The sequence below is a fragment of the Pteropus medius genome, unplaced genomic scaffold, assembly GCF_902729225.1.
Source record: "Pteropus medius unplaced genomic scaffold, Ma_sr-lr_union100, whole genome shotgun sequence".
Classification (NCBI taxonomy): domain Eukaryota; kingdom Metazoa; phylum Chordata; class Mammalia; order Chiroptera; family Pteropodidae; genus Pteropus; species Pteropus medius.
This window is the reverse complement of record NW_024356336.1, coordinates 6,213,386-6,229,787: the sequence shown is the minus strand read 5'-3', so window position 1 is coordinate 6,229,787 and position 16,402 is coordinate 6,213,386. Positions and strand designations below refer to the sequence as shown.

At 53.2% G+C, this 16,402-nt stretch overlaps 2 protein-coding genes and 1 pseudogene across 6 annotated transcripts in view; all 3 read right to left on the bottom strand.

Moving 5' to 3' along the window:
- Positions 1 to 266: 266 nt before the first annotated feature.
- On the bottom strand, positions 267 to 385 carry LOC120602049 (uncharacterized; annotated as a pseudogene).
- Positions 386 to 2,233: 1,848 nt separating this feature from the next.
- SLC35E4 (solute carrier family 35 member E4) lies at positions 2,234 to 10,114 on the bottom strand. Of its 5 annotated transcripts, XR_005652573.1 has the most exons (4): positions 7,659 to 10,114; positions 7,498 to 7,565; positions 7,303 to 7,346; positions 3,106 to 3,204 (listed from the first exon to the last, which is right to left on the bottom strand). XR_005652573.1 is itself a non-coding variant. In XM_039861748.1 (3 exons), the coding sequence occupies exons 1-2, from the start codon at positions 8,275 to 8,277 to the stop codon at positions 7,312 to 7,314; spliced, it is 654 nt and encodes a 217-aa protein (XP_039717682.1). In that variant the 5' UTR covers positions 8,278 to 10,114; the 3' UTR covers positions 3,068 to 3,204; positions 7,303 to 7,311. The 5 variants fall into 5 exon arrangements, 4 of the variants coding, with proteins under 4 accessions (XP_039717679.1, XP_039717680.1, XP_039717682.1 ...); XM_039861748.1 differs by lacking the exon at positions 7,498 to 7,565 and having other exon boundaries at positions 3,068 to 3,204; XM_039861745.1 differs by lacking the exons at positions 7,303 to 7,346; positions 7,498 to 7,565 and having other exon boundaries at positions 2,234 to 3,204.
- Positions 10,115 to 13,028: 2,914 nt separating this feature from the next.
- The window catches only part of TCN2 (transcobalamin 2), a 13,042-nt gene continuing 9,668 nt past the window's right edge, over positions 13,029 to 16,402 (bottom strand). The window contains exons 9-10 of the mRNA XM_039861744.1: positions 15,593 to 15,708; positions 13,029 to 13,598 (exon numbers count right to left, since the gene is read on the bottom strand). Coding sequence (XP_039717678.1) covers positions 13,537 to 13,598; positions 15,593 to 15,708 — 178 coding nt within the window. The 3' untranslated portion in view covers positions 13,029 to 13,536. The remainder of the gene's footprint in view (positions 13,599 to 15,592; positions 15,709 to 16,402) is intronic.

The window sequence follows — 16,402 nt, the reverse complement described above, 5'->3', positions numbered from 1 at the left end:
AAACCCAGGCTTTCTGACTCCCAGTCTAGTGCTCTCTGTGCCCACTGCTGGGAGGAGTGCTAGACAATCCTAAGTCTGGTGACAAGCCAGCCCCCAGGCCAAGCACGGTTCCAATTCCCTTGATGCCATACCTCCACAACCACCAGGGGCTGGCTCTCATCTGATGGGAAGTTCACTCTTTTTTTTTTTTAGGTGAGGCAACCCTTGTTGACCTCACAGATTGTAAGAACCTTGTCAGTTTACAATCCCTTATTTTTTATTTTTTACGCCTACAGTACCTGGTCTTCCTAGGTGGTCTCCCATCCAAGTACTAGCCAGGCTCGACCCTGCTTAGCTTCCGAGATCAGATGGCATCGGGCTTGTTCAGAGTGGTATGGCCATAGGGGGAGGTTCACTCTTAAGCCAAGCATTCCATGTGACCCAGGAGCCAGGGTGAGGGTGCTAAGGGGAGGCTCCAGCTCTGGCAGTAGACTCCTTTGAATGAGAAAGGGTCCTGAGTATAAAGAAGGCTCTATCCACCCAAAGCCACCTATCCTCTGTCCTGTCTGGCCAAGCCTCAGAGTCTAGAGGTCCCTAGGCTGTACAGGGATGGGGCTGAGCCAGCGTCATCTCTGAGTCACAGGGACGGTGGGTGGTAAGTGACTCAGCCTGGTCCCACTTCCCCTCCTGGGTGGAGGCCAGGACCAGGAAACCTTGCCTGTCCTCTCTGGGGCAGGTGATTCCCAGGCCCTTCCTGCCTTTACCCCTAGCATTGGGCTCACCCCTCATGCAGCCCTGTCTAGCACTGGATGGCACAGTGGTCCTCCATGAATTTAGGCTGAGAAGGAATGAATGATTCCTAAGTCCCAGGCCTTCTAGCCCCCACCTTCAGCCTGGTCTGGCTCTTATCCTCACACAGAAAGGGGAGACCATCCCTACTTTCCAGAAGGGCTTGGAGCCTCAGAGAGAGTGGATAATAGGATGATAGCCCAAGATGGGGACCGAGCCAGCTGACACCATCACTCTTCTTCCCTGGCCCTGCCCACCAGGTTCCTCACTGAACCCTCTCCATGGGGATCATCAGCCGCATTTTGCAGATATGGAAACTGAGGCTCAGAGAAGGGAGGCTACCTACCTAAGGCACGCAGTGAGATGGTCAGAGCAGGATTAGGTTCTAATTCTCCTAATCCCGGTGGGGTCCTTATGGTATTTAACAGGCAGCCTCCAGCAGAGGCGGGGGCGGTGGCGGTGGGGGGTGGAGTTAAGCGCACAGAGCCAAGGAAAGGATGAGAGAGAAGTGATGAAGCTGTTTGGCCAGCCAGTCAGGGAGGCTCTAGGCTAGCTCTAAGAGTTGAGACTGCTGTCCAAGGTTCTCCACATGGCAGCCCCACTCTCCTGCAAGGCCCCTGAGTCAGCTTGCTAGGCCCCCCCACCGAGTGCCTCCTATTCCATGAAGCCACCCCAATTCCTTGCCCTCTGCACCCACAGCCCTGGCCACAGCCTCTTGTCAAGACCCTTTTTTCATCAGGCTTCCTTTTTTTTGGTTTTTCTTTTAAAGGAGAGTTGCATGTTAGAGTTTTCTCCTCCAAGCAAGGATTTAGTCATGAAAGGGAGGGACAATACCAGACAGAGGCAACGGCATGTCCTGTGAGCGGGCCTGGCATCATAGGGGACCCGAAGGAAGTTGGTGAGGCTGGAAGGTGGAGCCCAAGGAGAGAAGAAGTGAGACTGCAGGAGACTGGTGAGGCCACAGGGGCCAGATCCCAAGGGCCTTGTGATCTGGAGCACATTATCCATTTTAATCTTTAGATTACAGATTAAAGATTAATCTAAAGATTAAAATATATAATGTACATAAAGTCCTTATAAGGTAAGTGCTCAGTGACTGTAAAAAGATAAAATAAAATGAACAGGCTCATTATCCCCCACTTCAAAGCGGAAAGTTCTGACTTTGTCCCAAGAGCAGTATGGAGCCACAGAACGTGTGTATTTTAGAAAGCGCCCTCTGGGGCTGTGTGGAAGATGGAGTGGATGGCCCAGAGCAGAGCAGGGAGGAAGCCACCACCACTATCCAGAAGATGGGCAATGGCAGCCTGGCCAGTGGAGGGACTTTAGAGAATAGGACTGGGTTGGGGGCCTGGACAGGACACAGTGGATGAGGATGTTCTTGTTCTTCTGTGGGTGGTTAGCGGCCAGTGGGTCCATTGTTCTCCCTCTATTTCCTTGGCTAAAACCCCGAGGAATGACACAGGTGTACAAGCAAAAATAGTTTATTTGAGGACGGAAGATCCAAAATTGGGGGGCCCCAGGAGTGAGGCCACAGCAGCTGCCAGGAGTTGGCACAGAGGAACCCACCTCCCTGGGGGAGCCCAGCAACAAAGAAGCCCCTCTCTGGGCCCTCTAGCTGCCTCCCCCACTTCGTGGAGGAAGGATTGTGCAACTGCCAAGAATCGTCATTGTCATCAGAACACGGTGAGGTTCTCAAAATTTGGCCAGCAATTTTCAGCCTAGTGGTTGATATCAATAATAATTACTCTGACAAGCACAGTGAGCGTGCCAGGCTCGGACCCACCATCCAGTGGTGAGTGGGGTCTGTGATGAGGAGAGACAGGCAGGGACAGGTGGGTCTCTCTGGGAGGCCCCATTTCAGCCTTCAAGGTGGCCCTTCCCGAAGGCACCTGTCTCTCCCATGGTTCCAGTAGCCGCCTGCTCTCCACTTTTCCCATGGCCACTGGCCAAGGTTGGATTCAGGCTGGGGCTGTTCCAGGTGGCTCATGCGCTCTTCTAGGTCTCAAAGACCCTTGTCAGTCTGGTCCTTCCGCCAGAAGCCCCGGCGGGTAGCCCAGGAGGCCACGAACTCGCAGTTGTGGTAAAGAAACATTCCCGAAAGGGTGAGTGCAATGCCAAAATAGCTGAGGGAGCTGAGGCGACTGCCAAACAGGAACCGGGACAGGACGAGGTTGCCCACGACAGTGAGGTTTCCCAGGACGTGGACGGTGAGAGCAGAGGTGAGGGCCAGCAGGGAGAAGCTGGCCAGGTTGTAGAGCACGGACAGGAGGCAGCTAAGCAGGATGCAGGCCCAGAGGCGGGAGTCAGTGGGAGCAGGCGGCAGTGCCACACCAGCCTCCAGCACCAGGGCCGCACCTGCCAGCAGGCAGAAGCTGGGCAGGGAGGTGGCGTACAGCAGGGTCACTGCATCCAGCCTCTCCTCCTGCAGCAGGGCACCTGTAACCAGGACAGCAGCCATCAGCACCTGGTGGGAGGACAAGCCCCACTCGGCCAACCTGGCATGACCTACAGGGCCCATCCCCCAGGAAGCCTGCCCAACTCCTCTGGCAGAGTTAGTGGCCTCTGCTCCGTAAAGTGACAGTCGAGAATCTGGAATCAGAGGGCCTGGGATGTGACTTGCATCCATTTCTTACTAGCTATGACTTGGTACTTACCTTCTGGAGGCCTAGGTTCCCTCACATGCAAAGCTAGATGATAATAAAACCTAATACACAGGGTTTTTTGTAAAGATTAAAATAGATAATGTGCATAAAGTCCTTATAAGGTAAGTGCTCAGTGACTGTAAAAAGATAAAATAAAATGAACAGGCTCATTATCCCCCACTTCAAACTGCCTTCCATTGGCTGAAACAAGAACCTGCTTGTGATATCCAAATGACCAATAAACATAAAATATGGCTCAAAAAAAAAAAATCTTCAGGGGCTCCCCAGGCCCTGGGGAAAACTATGGTAGGTTCTAAACTAGCTTTGAAGGCCCTGCACCAAGTGGCCCCGACCCACCTTTCTTGGCCTCAGCCCTTATCAGACCTACTACCCCACAGTGCAGTTCCCACCACCTTAGCAGAGACAGGCCAGCAGAAGTTCCCAGCTCTGCCACTTACTAGCTATTGGTCTTTACATTAAAGAGAGAGAGAGAGATTTAAAATAATAAGTTGTTTGAGTCAAACGTTGGGTCCATTCATTGCTTCATTCACTTATGACCATTGGGATGACAAGGGAACAATAAAAAAGTCATTTTTTGTACTTGACTGTCACTCACTAATCAGTATCTTTTGCTACCAACATTGGGGTTTGTAGAGGAGAATTCAGGTCTAAGAGGAAATCTTTTCACTTTGCAAGGAAAGAGGGGATCCTACGACTTTGCATATGTGTGAATGCATGCCTCTGTGTATGTGTGTGTGCATGTGTGTGGGTATGCGTGTGTCAGTGCATACACGTATACACACGTTACCACCCAGCCGGTTCACAAAGGAAGTGCTGGTGCTCATTGTCAAAATCAGACACAGCTCAGGTAAATAGTAGTATTTGCACAAGAGCAATGACGGTTTGGGGCCTTGTCCAAATTTTAGTGGAGAGAAATGAGTAATCGATCTAAAGACTGCATTTTCTGACACACACTTTCCAAAAAGCCACAGAGGAGCTTACTCATAGGCTATGCTTAGAATAGGAAATCTTAACTTCTCTCTCGATTTCATTCTGATGTTTTTTGGCTTTGTTCTCTAGGCAACAGTCCCTCCGGCTAGAGCATTTCTAGAAATGAACAGATAATTGGAATGCCTCCTGCTCGTTCCCTCCAAATATAGTACTGTTATAAGTGGTCTGTGGCCTCATATCAAAGGTCCAATCACTAGAAGGTGTTTAGAATTTCAGATGAACTTCACCCAGGAAGGTCTGAACCTCCTCACCCAGCCCCTGTGCCTGTTCTGCATCCCACCCACCCAGCCCTCTGCCTCCCTTCCTTGCAGCCCAGGGTAAGTGTGATGATCCTCCGCCAGAGGTGACTCATCCCACCGAGGGCCTCCAAAATGTCAGCTTGTCATCCTGCCTCTTCAGTGACCCCTCCTCTGTCAGCACGCCCCAAACTTCCTTTTCAACTTCTCCTTCAAAGGCATTTTTGTTTCAGCATCTGAACATGCCCAAGCTTCTGCCACATGTAGACAAACATGTTCCCTGGACCCTGTTCTGCTGGCTACTGGTTTACCCATCCTTACCTCTTTCACTAGCTGTGCCATATCGGGCAAGTCAGCCTCTCTAAGCTTTCTTGTGTGTAGCATGGGGAGGGTGACAACACCCTGCCCCCCAAACATACACAAGGCTGTGTAATGTACTGAGCACAGGGCCTGATGCGCAGCGGTAACTGCTCGCCATGGCAGCTGTCTCAATCCCCCACACTCTGCTCCTGTTGGCTGACATCCTGTGCCCTGGCACAGCCTGTTTCCTGCTCCCAGAATGCCCTTTCCTGCTCTGTGTATAAAGAACGGGCCAGCATGGGCACATAGTGAAGAACAGTGTTTGCTACTATTATTACATTATCGTTATTGTCATCACTGCATGCCTCCTCCCCTAGGCAGCCTTCTCTGCTTTCCTCTAGAAATAACTGTTCCCACCACACCTTGGCTCTAGAGCCTCTCTCCTGTCATTGTGATCTCTGTTTCTGAGTGTCTCCCCACCAGTCTGAGAGCTCAGAGGACAGGGATCAGGTCAGGCTACTCTCTAATGTAGGTGAGTGCAGCTGAGAATAAGCTCTACAAGCTGGCTCCCCACTTCCCAGCCTCTCTGTGAGTGGGAAGTTGGCATCACTCCTCTCCCCATGTATTCCCCTGGGTCTGCAACTGGCTCAGATAGGAATGAGGCTGCTGGATGCCTGGGGGCTCCTCTTCCTGAACTCTCATCTTTTGCTCCCATGAAGTCTGCTCTCAAGATAGGAGCTGGTGTCAGCCATTTACACTGTAGTCTGAATCTGGCCCTGGAGCCTTTCCTGAAACCTCATCTTGTCCAAAACTCATGTCACCCCCCTGCTCCAATCTGTTTCTCCCATCTCTGCCAGACGCCTATCTCCGTTAGTGGGGCCTCTAGCTTCCTAAGCTCCCTCCTTAGCATCCTGAGCCATATAGCCTAATCAGCCTACCAATTCTGCTGTCGGAGCCATTAATATATTCACCATTAAGGAGTACCTGTCCTGTGCTAGGCCACAGGCCCGGTGCTGAGGACATGAAGATGTCCTAAGCCAGTCCATGGCCTTTCAGAGCTCCTGTCTGATGGGAGGCAGGCAGGTAACCAAGTGGATATAAAACAGGGCATTCGGTCCTAATCAGGAAACAGAGGGTGCTGTGGTAGTCTAGAGCAAGCATCCAACCCACCTCTGGGGCCGGGCAGTTGACACAGGAGAGATGGAGGGCACTGGCATAGGCCAAAGTGGCCTGATGCCAGGCACCTGCCACTCTTGTGCCTGTGTGCCTGAGGCCTGGCCTGCCATAGCCCATCCTGCAGGCCAGGGCTCCTTCTGGGTGAGGAGCACTGGGCCTCAGCAGGCGTGTTGTGAGGCTTGAGGCCGGGACCTTCCTAGACTTGTGACCCTGTCTGGAGTAGAGGTGGCGGGGTGGGTGCACCCATGGGGTCAGGTTTCCTATGGCCCACAACTCAGGCCCAAGCTCAGTCACCAGCTCTCATGTAACCTGAGGGCAAAAATAGAACTGGGCTTCGGGCCTGCCACAGGGCCCAGGAGGATAGGGACAAGGCCTCTAGGTCCTGTCTCTGAAGATGCCAGGGCAGGGCTGAACTCTGAGTTCAACCTTCCATGGCTGCAAACCACCTCCAACCCAGCCCAGTGCCTTGGAGTGCCCCCTTCCTTCTCCCAGGTCTGGGTCTCAGAATCTCAGAGCTGGAAGGGGAGGGAGAGGAAGAGGCCCCTGGGCCTCCATCAACTCCAACGCTCTTCCACTGAACAGATGGGGAAACTGAGAACCAAGAAAAACCTGGACCTGCCCAAGGTCACCCAGCAAGTATGATCAAAGGTGTGCCTGGAACCCAGGCCTCCCCACCCCGGGTGGGTACCCTGGCCTCTCTCACATCTCCCTTGGGTTTAGGCAGAGGGAAGTAGGGGTCTGTGACTCAGATGCCCCTCAGAAGGACAGGCAGGGAGACGGCCTCCACCCTGTGGCAGTGATTTAGCAGTCTAGTCCTAGAGCCTCCACCCCACCCTTTGCCAGAGTCCCCCTGTCTCCTTTCATCAGAGGTAAGGTGACCCTGGGAAAATCACGTACCTCTCTGGGTCTTAGTTCCACCCTCTATAAAATGGGGTGGTTGCCACGACTACTCAAGGTCAACACCCAGCACAGGGCCTGTTACACTGCAGCTCCCGGTAAACACGAACCCTTCCCAGATTCAGCCAAACCCCTGGCCTTCCGAATCCCAGCTCAAGGCCTTGCCCTCTTTCTCTCTTCCTGGTCCCCACTGTCAGGCCTCCCTCTGGGTCCACAGCCTAATGCTACATCTTGGTTAGAATGGAGATTGACTGCCTAGGTTCAATTCTTACCTCTTCTGCTCACTGGGCACATGGTGGAAGGCAATCCCCTCTACCTGTCAAATGGGGACAATATAGCGACTTCCTTGATCAGGGCAGTATGGAGATCCAGCAAGATAAAGAGACAAAACAGGGGACACAGATCAATGGCAACTATTATTAAATACTAGTTGGGCCTCTAAAGCCTGTTTGGGGCCTGGAACTCACTGAGCTGTTGGCCCTTTCTGAGTCTCAGTTTCTGCCTCTTCCAAAGCTGTTAGGCTCAGTTTCTTCATCTGTAAAATGGGATACTGGTCATATCCCTCACAGGGCCATCCAGGCCACATACCCACCCTGATTCCCACCTCCTCAGTGACCCAGGCACTCACTCTGCTGAATGGACTTGAGGCCACGGAGGCAGGTGGCCGCCAGCAGGAAACCACAGCCAGCGGGAGGTGTCCGGAGCTCACCAGCCAGGCTGCAGGCAGCCCCCAGGCAGAGTGGGCCCATGGCAGCAAACTGCAGTGGGTGGTGGCGACGGCCGAGCAGCAGCGCTGACAGGGCCAGTGTGATCAGTGGTGTGGTAGTAGTGGCCAGCTGTGCCAGGTCCAAGGGCACAGCACTCAGGCCCACGTTGCCGCAGGCCATCGAGGTTCCGAAGGTAAGGCTGAGCAGCAGCACTTGCCGGTGTGTACCACGGGGCATGGGGTGCCGTGCCCCCCGGTAGCATGCCAGTGCTGCTGCCAGCATGTGCAGTGCTGACAGCAGTAGGGGCCTCCCGAAGCCATGCACTGTGAAAATCCACTTGTTGAGGCTGGACATGCTGGCTCCCGCCAGCAGCCATACCAGTGCTGCTATGGCCACCCGGGTCCGGCCAGGCCCCCCGAGAGTGTGGGGGGTAGCGTGGGGCCACTCAGGGGACCCAGCCACCAGAGCACTGCCAGCCACTGCCACTGCCTCAACAGAGGTCATCCTTCCGTCATGTTGCTCCAGAGGACAGCGGCACATCCGTACCAATGGGGCTGGGGCAGGAGGCGAGCTCTCAGTGACCAGTTCTGGGCCACCAGAGAGCCCTCCTTAGGACCAGACCAGATCCTGGATCCTCAGATCCCGGCCTTCTTCTCAGACAGGTGAGAAAACCGCTTCTTTTGTCACGCCCGTGCCAGCGAGGTCCAAGAGCTATATGCTCTGTTCTCAGCCCGGGCAGGACAGAACCCAAGTCGTGGTTCCTGGGATGCCAGGCTCTCTGGTGCTCAAGCCTGGACTAGTAAGCTCCGGGCACCTCTGCCCAGAGCCTGGTGAAGTCTCCACTCTTCTCCTCGCCTAGTGCCCACGCTATGCTTGGATGGAATCTTCCTTCCTTTGCCTCTACAGTCTACACTCAGGATCTCTTGATTGTTAAGGCCGTGCCCAGGCCTGGCAGGGGTGATCCAGGCTCCCGCGCCCAGCGGTGTCCGATGGTGCCCAGTGGTCGTGGCTCGCTGCCTCCGACAGTGCCTAGGCCCTGCGGCTGACACGCCGGCCCGCACGGAGAGCTCGCTCGGCTCTGCTCGGCTCGGCTCGAGCCGGGCCTGCCCCCCAGCTCCGGCTACAGGCGGCTCCGGCTGCGGCTGCGGCTCCGGCTGCGCTGCGGCTGTGGCTGTGACTCCGGCAGCAGCTCCCGCCCGGTTCCAGCTCCAGCCCCGCCCGCGGGGCGAGGCCGGGAGCTCTTGGCTCCGCCTCTGCCGCCACAGCCTGCTCCCCACCCGGAAAGTTGGGCTGAGCCTCCGGCCCCGCCCCCGGAGCCACGGAGGATGTCTCGCTCCGCCCCCACGCCAGCCATTCTCAGCCCCTCCTGGGTCGGCTTTGCATTCCTTCTATTGGCTGACCCCGCCCCCTCCAGCTTTAGTGATCAGCCTGTCTGTACCCCCTCACCCCATTCGTGGGTGATGGGCTCCTCCCCACCCAGAGCCAAGGCGAGTCCTCATAGAGACCAAATCAAGATGGAAGAGTGGGGAATTTTTCTGAGAGCCCGATAAAAAACTCCCATCTTCACAGGAGACTCCATTTTATAGGACCCCCACCCCCGACCCCTCTCCAGGGACTCCCATCCCAGGGCCTGTCTCTGAACCATCCGATCTCTGACCACGGTTATCCCATGGGACCTCAGCAGAAGAGTTGGACCACGGGCCCCTTAAAGCCCCTCCTAGTCCCAGCACCTCCTCCCTCTCCTAGGCCAAGGCGGGCCCCTCGAGGCAGGCAGAGGGAAGCTGAATCATCAAGGCCACCACAGTTCCGGAAGGAGGGTACCGCTGGCTAGCATCCGTCCCTGGCCAGCAGCCCCTGTTCCATCCCCCGGCACTCAGAGCTGAGTCACAACTGGACTTTCTGGTGTTCCACTCTCTGCCCTCAGCCCTGGCAGGAGAAAGAGCCCTGGGTGGGCTGGGAGGCAGAGCAGCTGCCACCAAGCCCTTGCCTTTTCTTGGGAATGGGGTTTGCCATCTGAACGACGGATGCCCCAGGTCAGCACAAGCTGATACAGATTCGAGTCCCGGCCCGGGCCTCTCTGAGCTCCCAAACAGGTGCTCAGTGCCAGCTGCCAGCCTCTTTCCTGACGTCGGGCTTCTTTCTCTGAGGAAGCTCCTACCCACTGGACACGGCCCACTCCTAGTCTGTCTTTGATAACAGCAACCTCTGGAGGAATAAGACCTCTAAGGGTGGCCACTTAGGCCTGTCTGAGGCGCCCTCTGGTGGTCAGACTGCGGAATGGCTGCAAGTGTCCCCCAACCCCATACAATTCTTGGACTCTGATTTAAAAGTCCCAGTCTCACTGGAGACACTCTATGATGGGCTTAGGAATCTGCGTTTTTACATTTGCCTTTGGTGATTCTGACGCCTTCTGGCGCCTAAACTGTTTGGCAGGGGATTTCCAGGCCAAAGTCCAAAATATGAGGGTATAAAGACAGGGTTTCACCAGAAGGGATTGTGGGAGGGAAACTGAGGCAGCCAAGGCGGCATGCCCCTCCCCCTACATTTCCTGAATAAGAGGAATCAGGGCCTCCTAAGAGTTATATTCTTTGTGGGATTCTGTCAGTTTCCAGCAAGTTTCCTTTAATAACAATAATAATTTTTTAAAATAATAAACACTCTAACTTCCACGCTGAGCTGGCAAGGAGTGGTGGCAGTGAAAATCTGTCTATACCTCCTGCAGGACTGCCACAAAGCTGCTCCCGCTTACCCAGCCTAGTGAGGGGTGGGCTATGGGGAATGAGGATTAACCAATATGAGGCCTGGGTGACTTGGTGGGATGGAGAGAGCTGCACACTTGGGGGTGGAGGCAGGGGGAGGGAGGCTGAGGGCAGAACCCAAAGCAAATGACCCAGCAGATAATCCCAGATGGGAGTCCAGAAGGGCCAGGGTGCATGCAGAAAGACATAACACCAGGGGCTGCCCGGGTACAGAGGCTCCACCCATCCACTGCACAGTTAGCCCTGGAGCTGGATGCTGCAGAGAGCTTGGTGAGGGGAAGGAGTCGATGTGCCCAGGGTTGTGGAGTGGGATTTAGACAAGGTCTGTCTGGCTCCAGAGCCCCAGTTTTTATCCTGGGCTCTCCACAGGTTATTCCCTTGTGGGAGAATGGGGAGTGGGGTGCCCATCTTCATGGAGAGCAGCAGCGGGCTTCCTCTCACTCTTTGGGGTCCACATGAAAGCCCAGAGCAGCCAAGAGCACCCTACCCTTGCCCACAAGTTTCCAAATGCCCCAGATTTGAGTGCTGCCTTTTGAGTGACTCGGGGAGGGATTCTGAGAGGCACCAGGAGGGGAGAAGGACTCATTTTCAGCAACTGGACTGTAGACAAATTACAAATTACTTGTCCCTAGACAAATTACTTCACTCCTGGGGCCTCAGTTTCCCTACCTGTGATCTATGATGAGCTCACAGGTATAAACATGCTATGTAAGCCAAGGTGCCATCCCATAGCTGAGTTAGGAAACAGGCTGAGAGGGGAAGTGACTTGTCTGGAGTCGATCAGATCTAAACGCAGGCTAGACACAATCCTGGTTCCTGGACCCCAGGGGGGGCCTGTTTAGCAGACTCTTACTGTGAGGGCCTGCACCAGACATGACTACCCTCTCACCCACACCCATTCTCAGGGTCCCATCTAATTGTGCCAGACTAAACACCTAACCCAGTGTCCATAGGTGGACTGTGCTAGTCAGACCAGCACAAGGCCCTAGCCCCCTCTTATTTTCTCAACCTGTGTCTCCAGGCTTTGGGACACAGGCTGAGAAAATAAGAAGGGGCTAGGGACTTGAACTGAAAGGTGGCAGGGTCACTGCTGGGGTCATACTCAGAGGAAGCTGACTGAGGGAGAGGACACAGAAGAGGCCTGAGGATAGCGGAGGTGACAAAGCCTTGAGCCCCAACTTCCGTTTCCCTGACACCCTTGGTTACCCTAGAGGCAGTGGGCTGCATCTTTTCAGCAAAAATCCTTTGATTTGAGCAAGATTCAGTAGCTTCCTGCTCCTCAGAGCCAAACACACTCTGACTAAGAGTCACTTGAGAGGATGGATCACATCTAGCTCATGGATTCTTGAAAGCCCAGTACAGGGGCATTCCCTGTAGTAACTGTCCACCTTCTCTCTCACCTGGCCTGAGACCTGCCACAGCCCATCTCCCCTGTATGGGAGGGGCCTGTGGCTTTCTCAATTGGTATCTCAAGGGGCGGGGAGGTGTCAGGGTGGTGCAGTGGCAAGTGCTGAGACCTGGGATCAATGAGTGAGGATCTGGGTTCTGCTACCTCCAGTCTGTGTGACCTGAGTCTCCACCCTTCTACTACAGCGTGGTAAAGGGAACAGTCACAGGCAGGTCCTGAAACCTCCTGGAAGTGACCCCTGGCTGTGATTAAGGAAGGACAAGTGAACAAGCACTCTGGGTCCTGGGCACAGATAATTCACCCTAAAAACAGAGGCCACTTCTTCATTGGGCTCTCTGATACTTTGAAGTTGGTTTCACTATAAAAGAATTTTTTAAATTGCCTACTTCCCTTAACTGCTCAGACCCTATATATTAAAATTGGCACCCTAGGAAGAGGCATCTGTTTAATCTGTGGCTTTGAGGATTCAGTATGTGTCACAGTACCTGCTGTCTGTCAGAGGCCCCCTCAGAAGATAGCCCTCCTTCCTCAGTGGGGTGGGGTGTGTAGGGTGCTTCCCTGGCCTGAACCCCACTTCCTAGAGGGCAGCCCAGAGTCCAGGGCCCTCCCAATGAGCGGCAGGGTCCCCATACCCCAACTGCCGAGGCCTGGGGTGGTACACGGACTGCACTGGGGGAAAGCTGGGGGTGAGAGTTCAAGCTCTAGGGTCCTGGGCTTCCAGTCGAATTCGGGCTCTGCCACGTAATCATAACAATCACTGAAGCCCTCATTTTTAGTGTTTGAGTGGAGGAGCCAGGAAGCCACCCCAGGTCCAGTCTGTCTGTCTCCTAAGCCATGTCACCTGTTTGATACTGTGGTGAGTCACTTTCTCTCTTTGAGCACCAGTTTTCGTATGTGTAAAGCAGAGATGACAACGAAAATATCAACCACCTCAGAGTTATGCAAGAAAGTGTTTAGCAAGTATATGCTCCCTAAACAGTAATCAATGTCACCATTGCCAGCATCATTCTCCCCAGGACCCAAGACATTCATCCACCCTCTATTCCCCACCTGGAGGTATCGTCCCTTTCTCTGCTCACAGTTCCTGCATCTGCTCATTAGCATCAGGTATCAGGACACTGAGGCATGTGCACAATCAACGCTTTAATCATTTCAGAGGTAGGCTTTGAGCAGCCCTGCAGAGTGCAGAGCCCTTGCCACAGCTAGCTCTAAGGCCACCATTCTGACGGTGCACTGGAGAGCTAGGCTCAGGGCTCCAGCCCTTGGGGCTGCAGAGGTCTCCCTGCAGGACCCCAATCCCAGAGAAGGTGGTACTCACAATGCCAGCAGCTAGCAGATTTCTTGTGCTGAGGAGTCTGAGATGCTGCATGCCTTTCAGACTGAGTGGTCTTCACAGGATGCCTATGGGGCCAGGTTGAGCCAGACCCAGGCAGACAGACCTCTGGGAGAAGGTGCTTGGTTCCTTGCTTAGAAGCCTCACAAAAGTGGTGGCTGGTGATCCGGGGACATTGCTCCAAGAGCACGTGAGGAAGCAGGCAGGGTCAGGCTTATGCCTGTTACAATGGTGTCTGGAGGGAAGGTGGAAGTATAGGGACTGTGTGTAGCTGCTGGAGTGGGTGAGCCAGTGTGAGGCTACCAGACAACCAGCCTCAGCTCGATGGTTTCTCCATTCTTGGGTTTGTAGTCAGCAATACCTGCAGAGACAGGTTGAGTGGGGAAGGGGGCATTAGGGCAGAGCCTCCCAGTCCCCAACCTCATCTTCCGGACCCCCGCCCTAAGGCTAAGGTCTATCACATCTGCTTAGGGCTTGGTGGTGGGAAATTGGAGCCAGTGCAGAGACTCTGAACTGAGCTGTAACCTAGGGCTCACAGGCTCATTTTGCAGTGGGACACCCCTAGAGGGTGAGGGTACAGGACAGCATGCTAGATAACCAACATGGGGTTAAAGGAAACAGAGACCCTGACAACACTTGATGGTCCCTGTCTTCATAGTCCTCATGAGGAACTTGCTTAGTATGGTCTGGAGGGAGAACTTGGCCCACGAGTAAAGTCTCCTGGGAGCCAGCCTGCCCTCACTGGAGACAACCCAGGCTCTAGCACGGCACCTGGCTTCAAGCCCCAGCTTTGTCACTCATTAGCAATGTGACTTTGGGCAAGTAATTCAACCACCGTGAGTGCTGGTGTTCCCATTTCTCAAATGAGGGTGATGAAGATATCAACACAAAGGCCTTCCTCCTTCCCATGGAAGTGGGCTTCTTGCTGGACTAGGGGTCTGTGGGGACAGGAGGTAGAGGACACAACCACTCATGTTGGCCTCATGGCTGAGTTCATTGGGCTTTCTTCCCAGGCTACATCTTCCAGCCCAGCCTTTTTCAGTAATAGAAATCAGATCTGGGGTCCCCATCTGCAACCCCTTTGTTTTATTTCTCAATTTGCTCACAAGCCAGGCAGGGAAAGAGAATGTTTCTAGCTGGGCTCCCTCAGAAAGTTCCCACCTTCTTTAAAGCCTTGGCCCAATGCCTGGTACATGGTAAGTGCCCAGTAGAAGTTCTAGGTAGTAGGAGCAGGGACAGATGATGTTTAAGAGTCTGGTGACTGGGCTGATGCACGAGGAGGCTCATGACAGCTTGGAGTGTAAGAGTTAAAACTGGAGACACCCTAGAGGTCCAGCAGGCTGTGGCCCACCCATCCCGCTCCATGCCCAGTAGCTCAGCACTCAGCACACATGGGTGGGCCTGATTGGCCTAAGCCAGTCATGTGGAGATCTCTTCTCTCTAGTCAGTGGTGGTTACAGAATCTGGGTCATCTCCTAGCAAATAGGGATGGGTCCAGGAATGCACCTGTGTCCCAATTCTATGTTCGAGACACCAGAAGTTTGCTGGGTATTCAGACCAGTTTCTTCAGTCTTAAAAGAGAGCAGCCCTGGGAAGGCACAGCGGGGGCCTCTCTGGAGGAGGAAGCCAACCAAGAGAAGGGGATGGAGTCCCAGGGAAGCCAGCTAGAACCATGTTACACCAGCCCAGAAGTCCTCACTCCCTCTGGACTCCAATCACATGAGCCAATGGATGTCATATTCTGGAAGCTAGTTTGCATTGCATTTCCTGTTACTTGCAGTGCAAAGGACCCTAGTGGATAACATATTCTATGGGGTCATTACAAAGAAAAGAGAATATCTACATAAGCTGACGTAAAAATATGTCTATAATATATTAAGAAAAAAATAATTTGCAAAACAGTATATAGAGCTGCACCGTCCAATATGCTAGCCATTAGCCATATGTGGCTACTGAGCACCTGAAATCTTAGTTCACAAAAAAAAGCATGCAAAATGTCATTAATAATTTTACATTGGTTACATCTTAAAATGGTATTATTTAGGATATACTGGATTAAATAGGATACATTATTATTATTAGTTTCACCAACTAGAAAATTTAGAATTACATGTGTGGCTCACAGTTTATTTCTATTAGACAGCATTGCTAGAGTATGGCTCTATTTTTTAATAAAACAAAAAACTTAGATATTTAAAAATAATCTGGAAGGAAACACACCAAAAGTTAAAAGAAGTTATTTCTAGATAGCAAATTACAGGTGATTTGAAAGCTGGAGTGAGTTGATGAAACCTCATTGCTGGGTTAGGGCTAAGGTGGGGGACACATCCAGAGGTAGCCAGCCACCAGACTCACCTTGCTGCAGTGGGGTGTCGGGGGCTTGGATGAGCTGCCAGAACTCACGTTCCTCAGCTTCTTTTCCCATAACAGAGGTCAGGTAAGGGCCCGACAAGGAAGCCTTTGTTTCATACCTACAAAAGGGACAGATGAAGAGGGAGAAAAGGTGACTTTTGCTCTCATTGACCCAAGGGCAGAAGCGGAGCTCATCCACACCGGGAAGTCTTGCCATCTTCCTCAGGGCCAGCACCAGTTAAACCCTTCTTGGGCTACCTCACCATGGGTCTTATCTCTACCCCTTCTCTCCAGCCCCACTGACACTGCTCTTTCAGGGGAATTTATCCCTTCTGTGTTGACCATGACCATGGCCTGCAGGAAGGAACACCTATTCATTATCAACCCAGCAGCTGGCCCCTCTCTGAGTTGTGTTGCTGTGTTGCTCAATCTACTCCCTGACTCTACATACACCATGCTCTGCATTACAAGAGAGCATTAGAGATATATTTCTGGACCTTGCAACCAAGTCTCCTTATGCACGCTCCCTTTCCTGAGCTCCTTGCCTCCAACTTTGCATTTCTCCAACTCATCTGGATGCCACAGCCAAAGGATCCTCTTAAAACTCCATGGCTTGTGTCCCTCCTCTCTCCAAAAGGCTGATCGATGGTTTTGGTTCTAGAGAGGGAGAGTTTTCATAGTTTTAAGAAACAGAAACCCCTTCAGGGTAACTTAAGCAAAGGAAAAGAATTACTTTAGGGATGTCATGGAACAACCCCCTTTCTCCAATCATTCCCTAACTCTGTGGGGTCATATGGCTGCTTGGAGCACTTC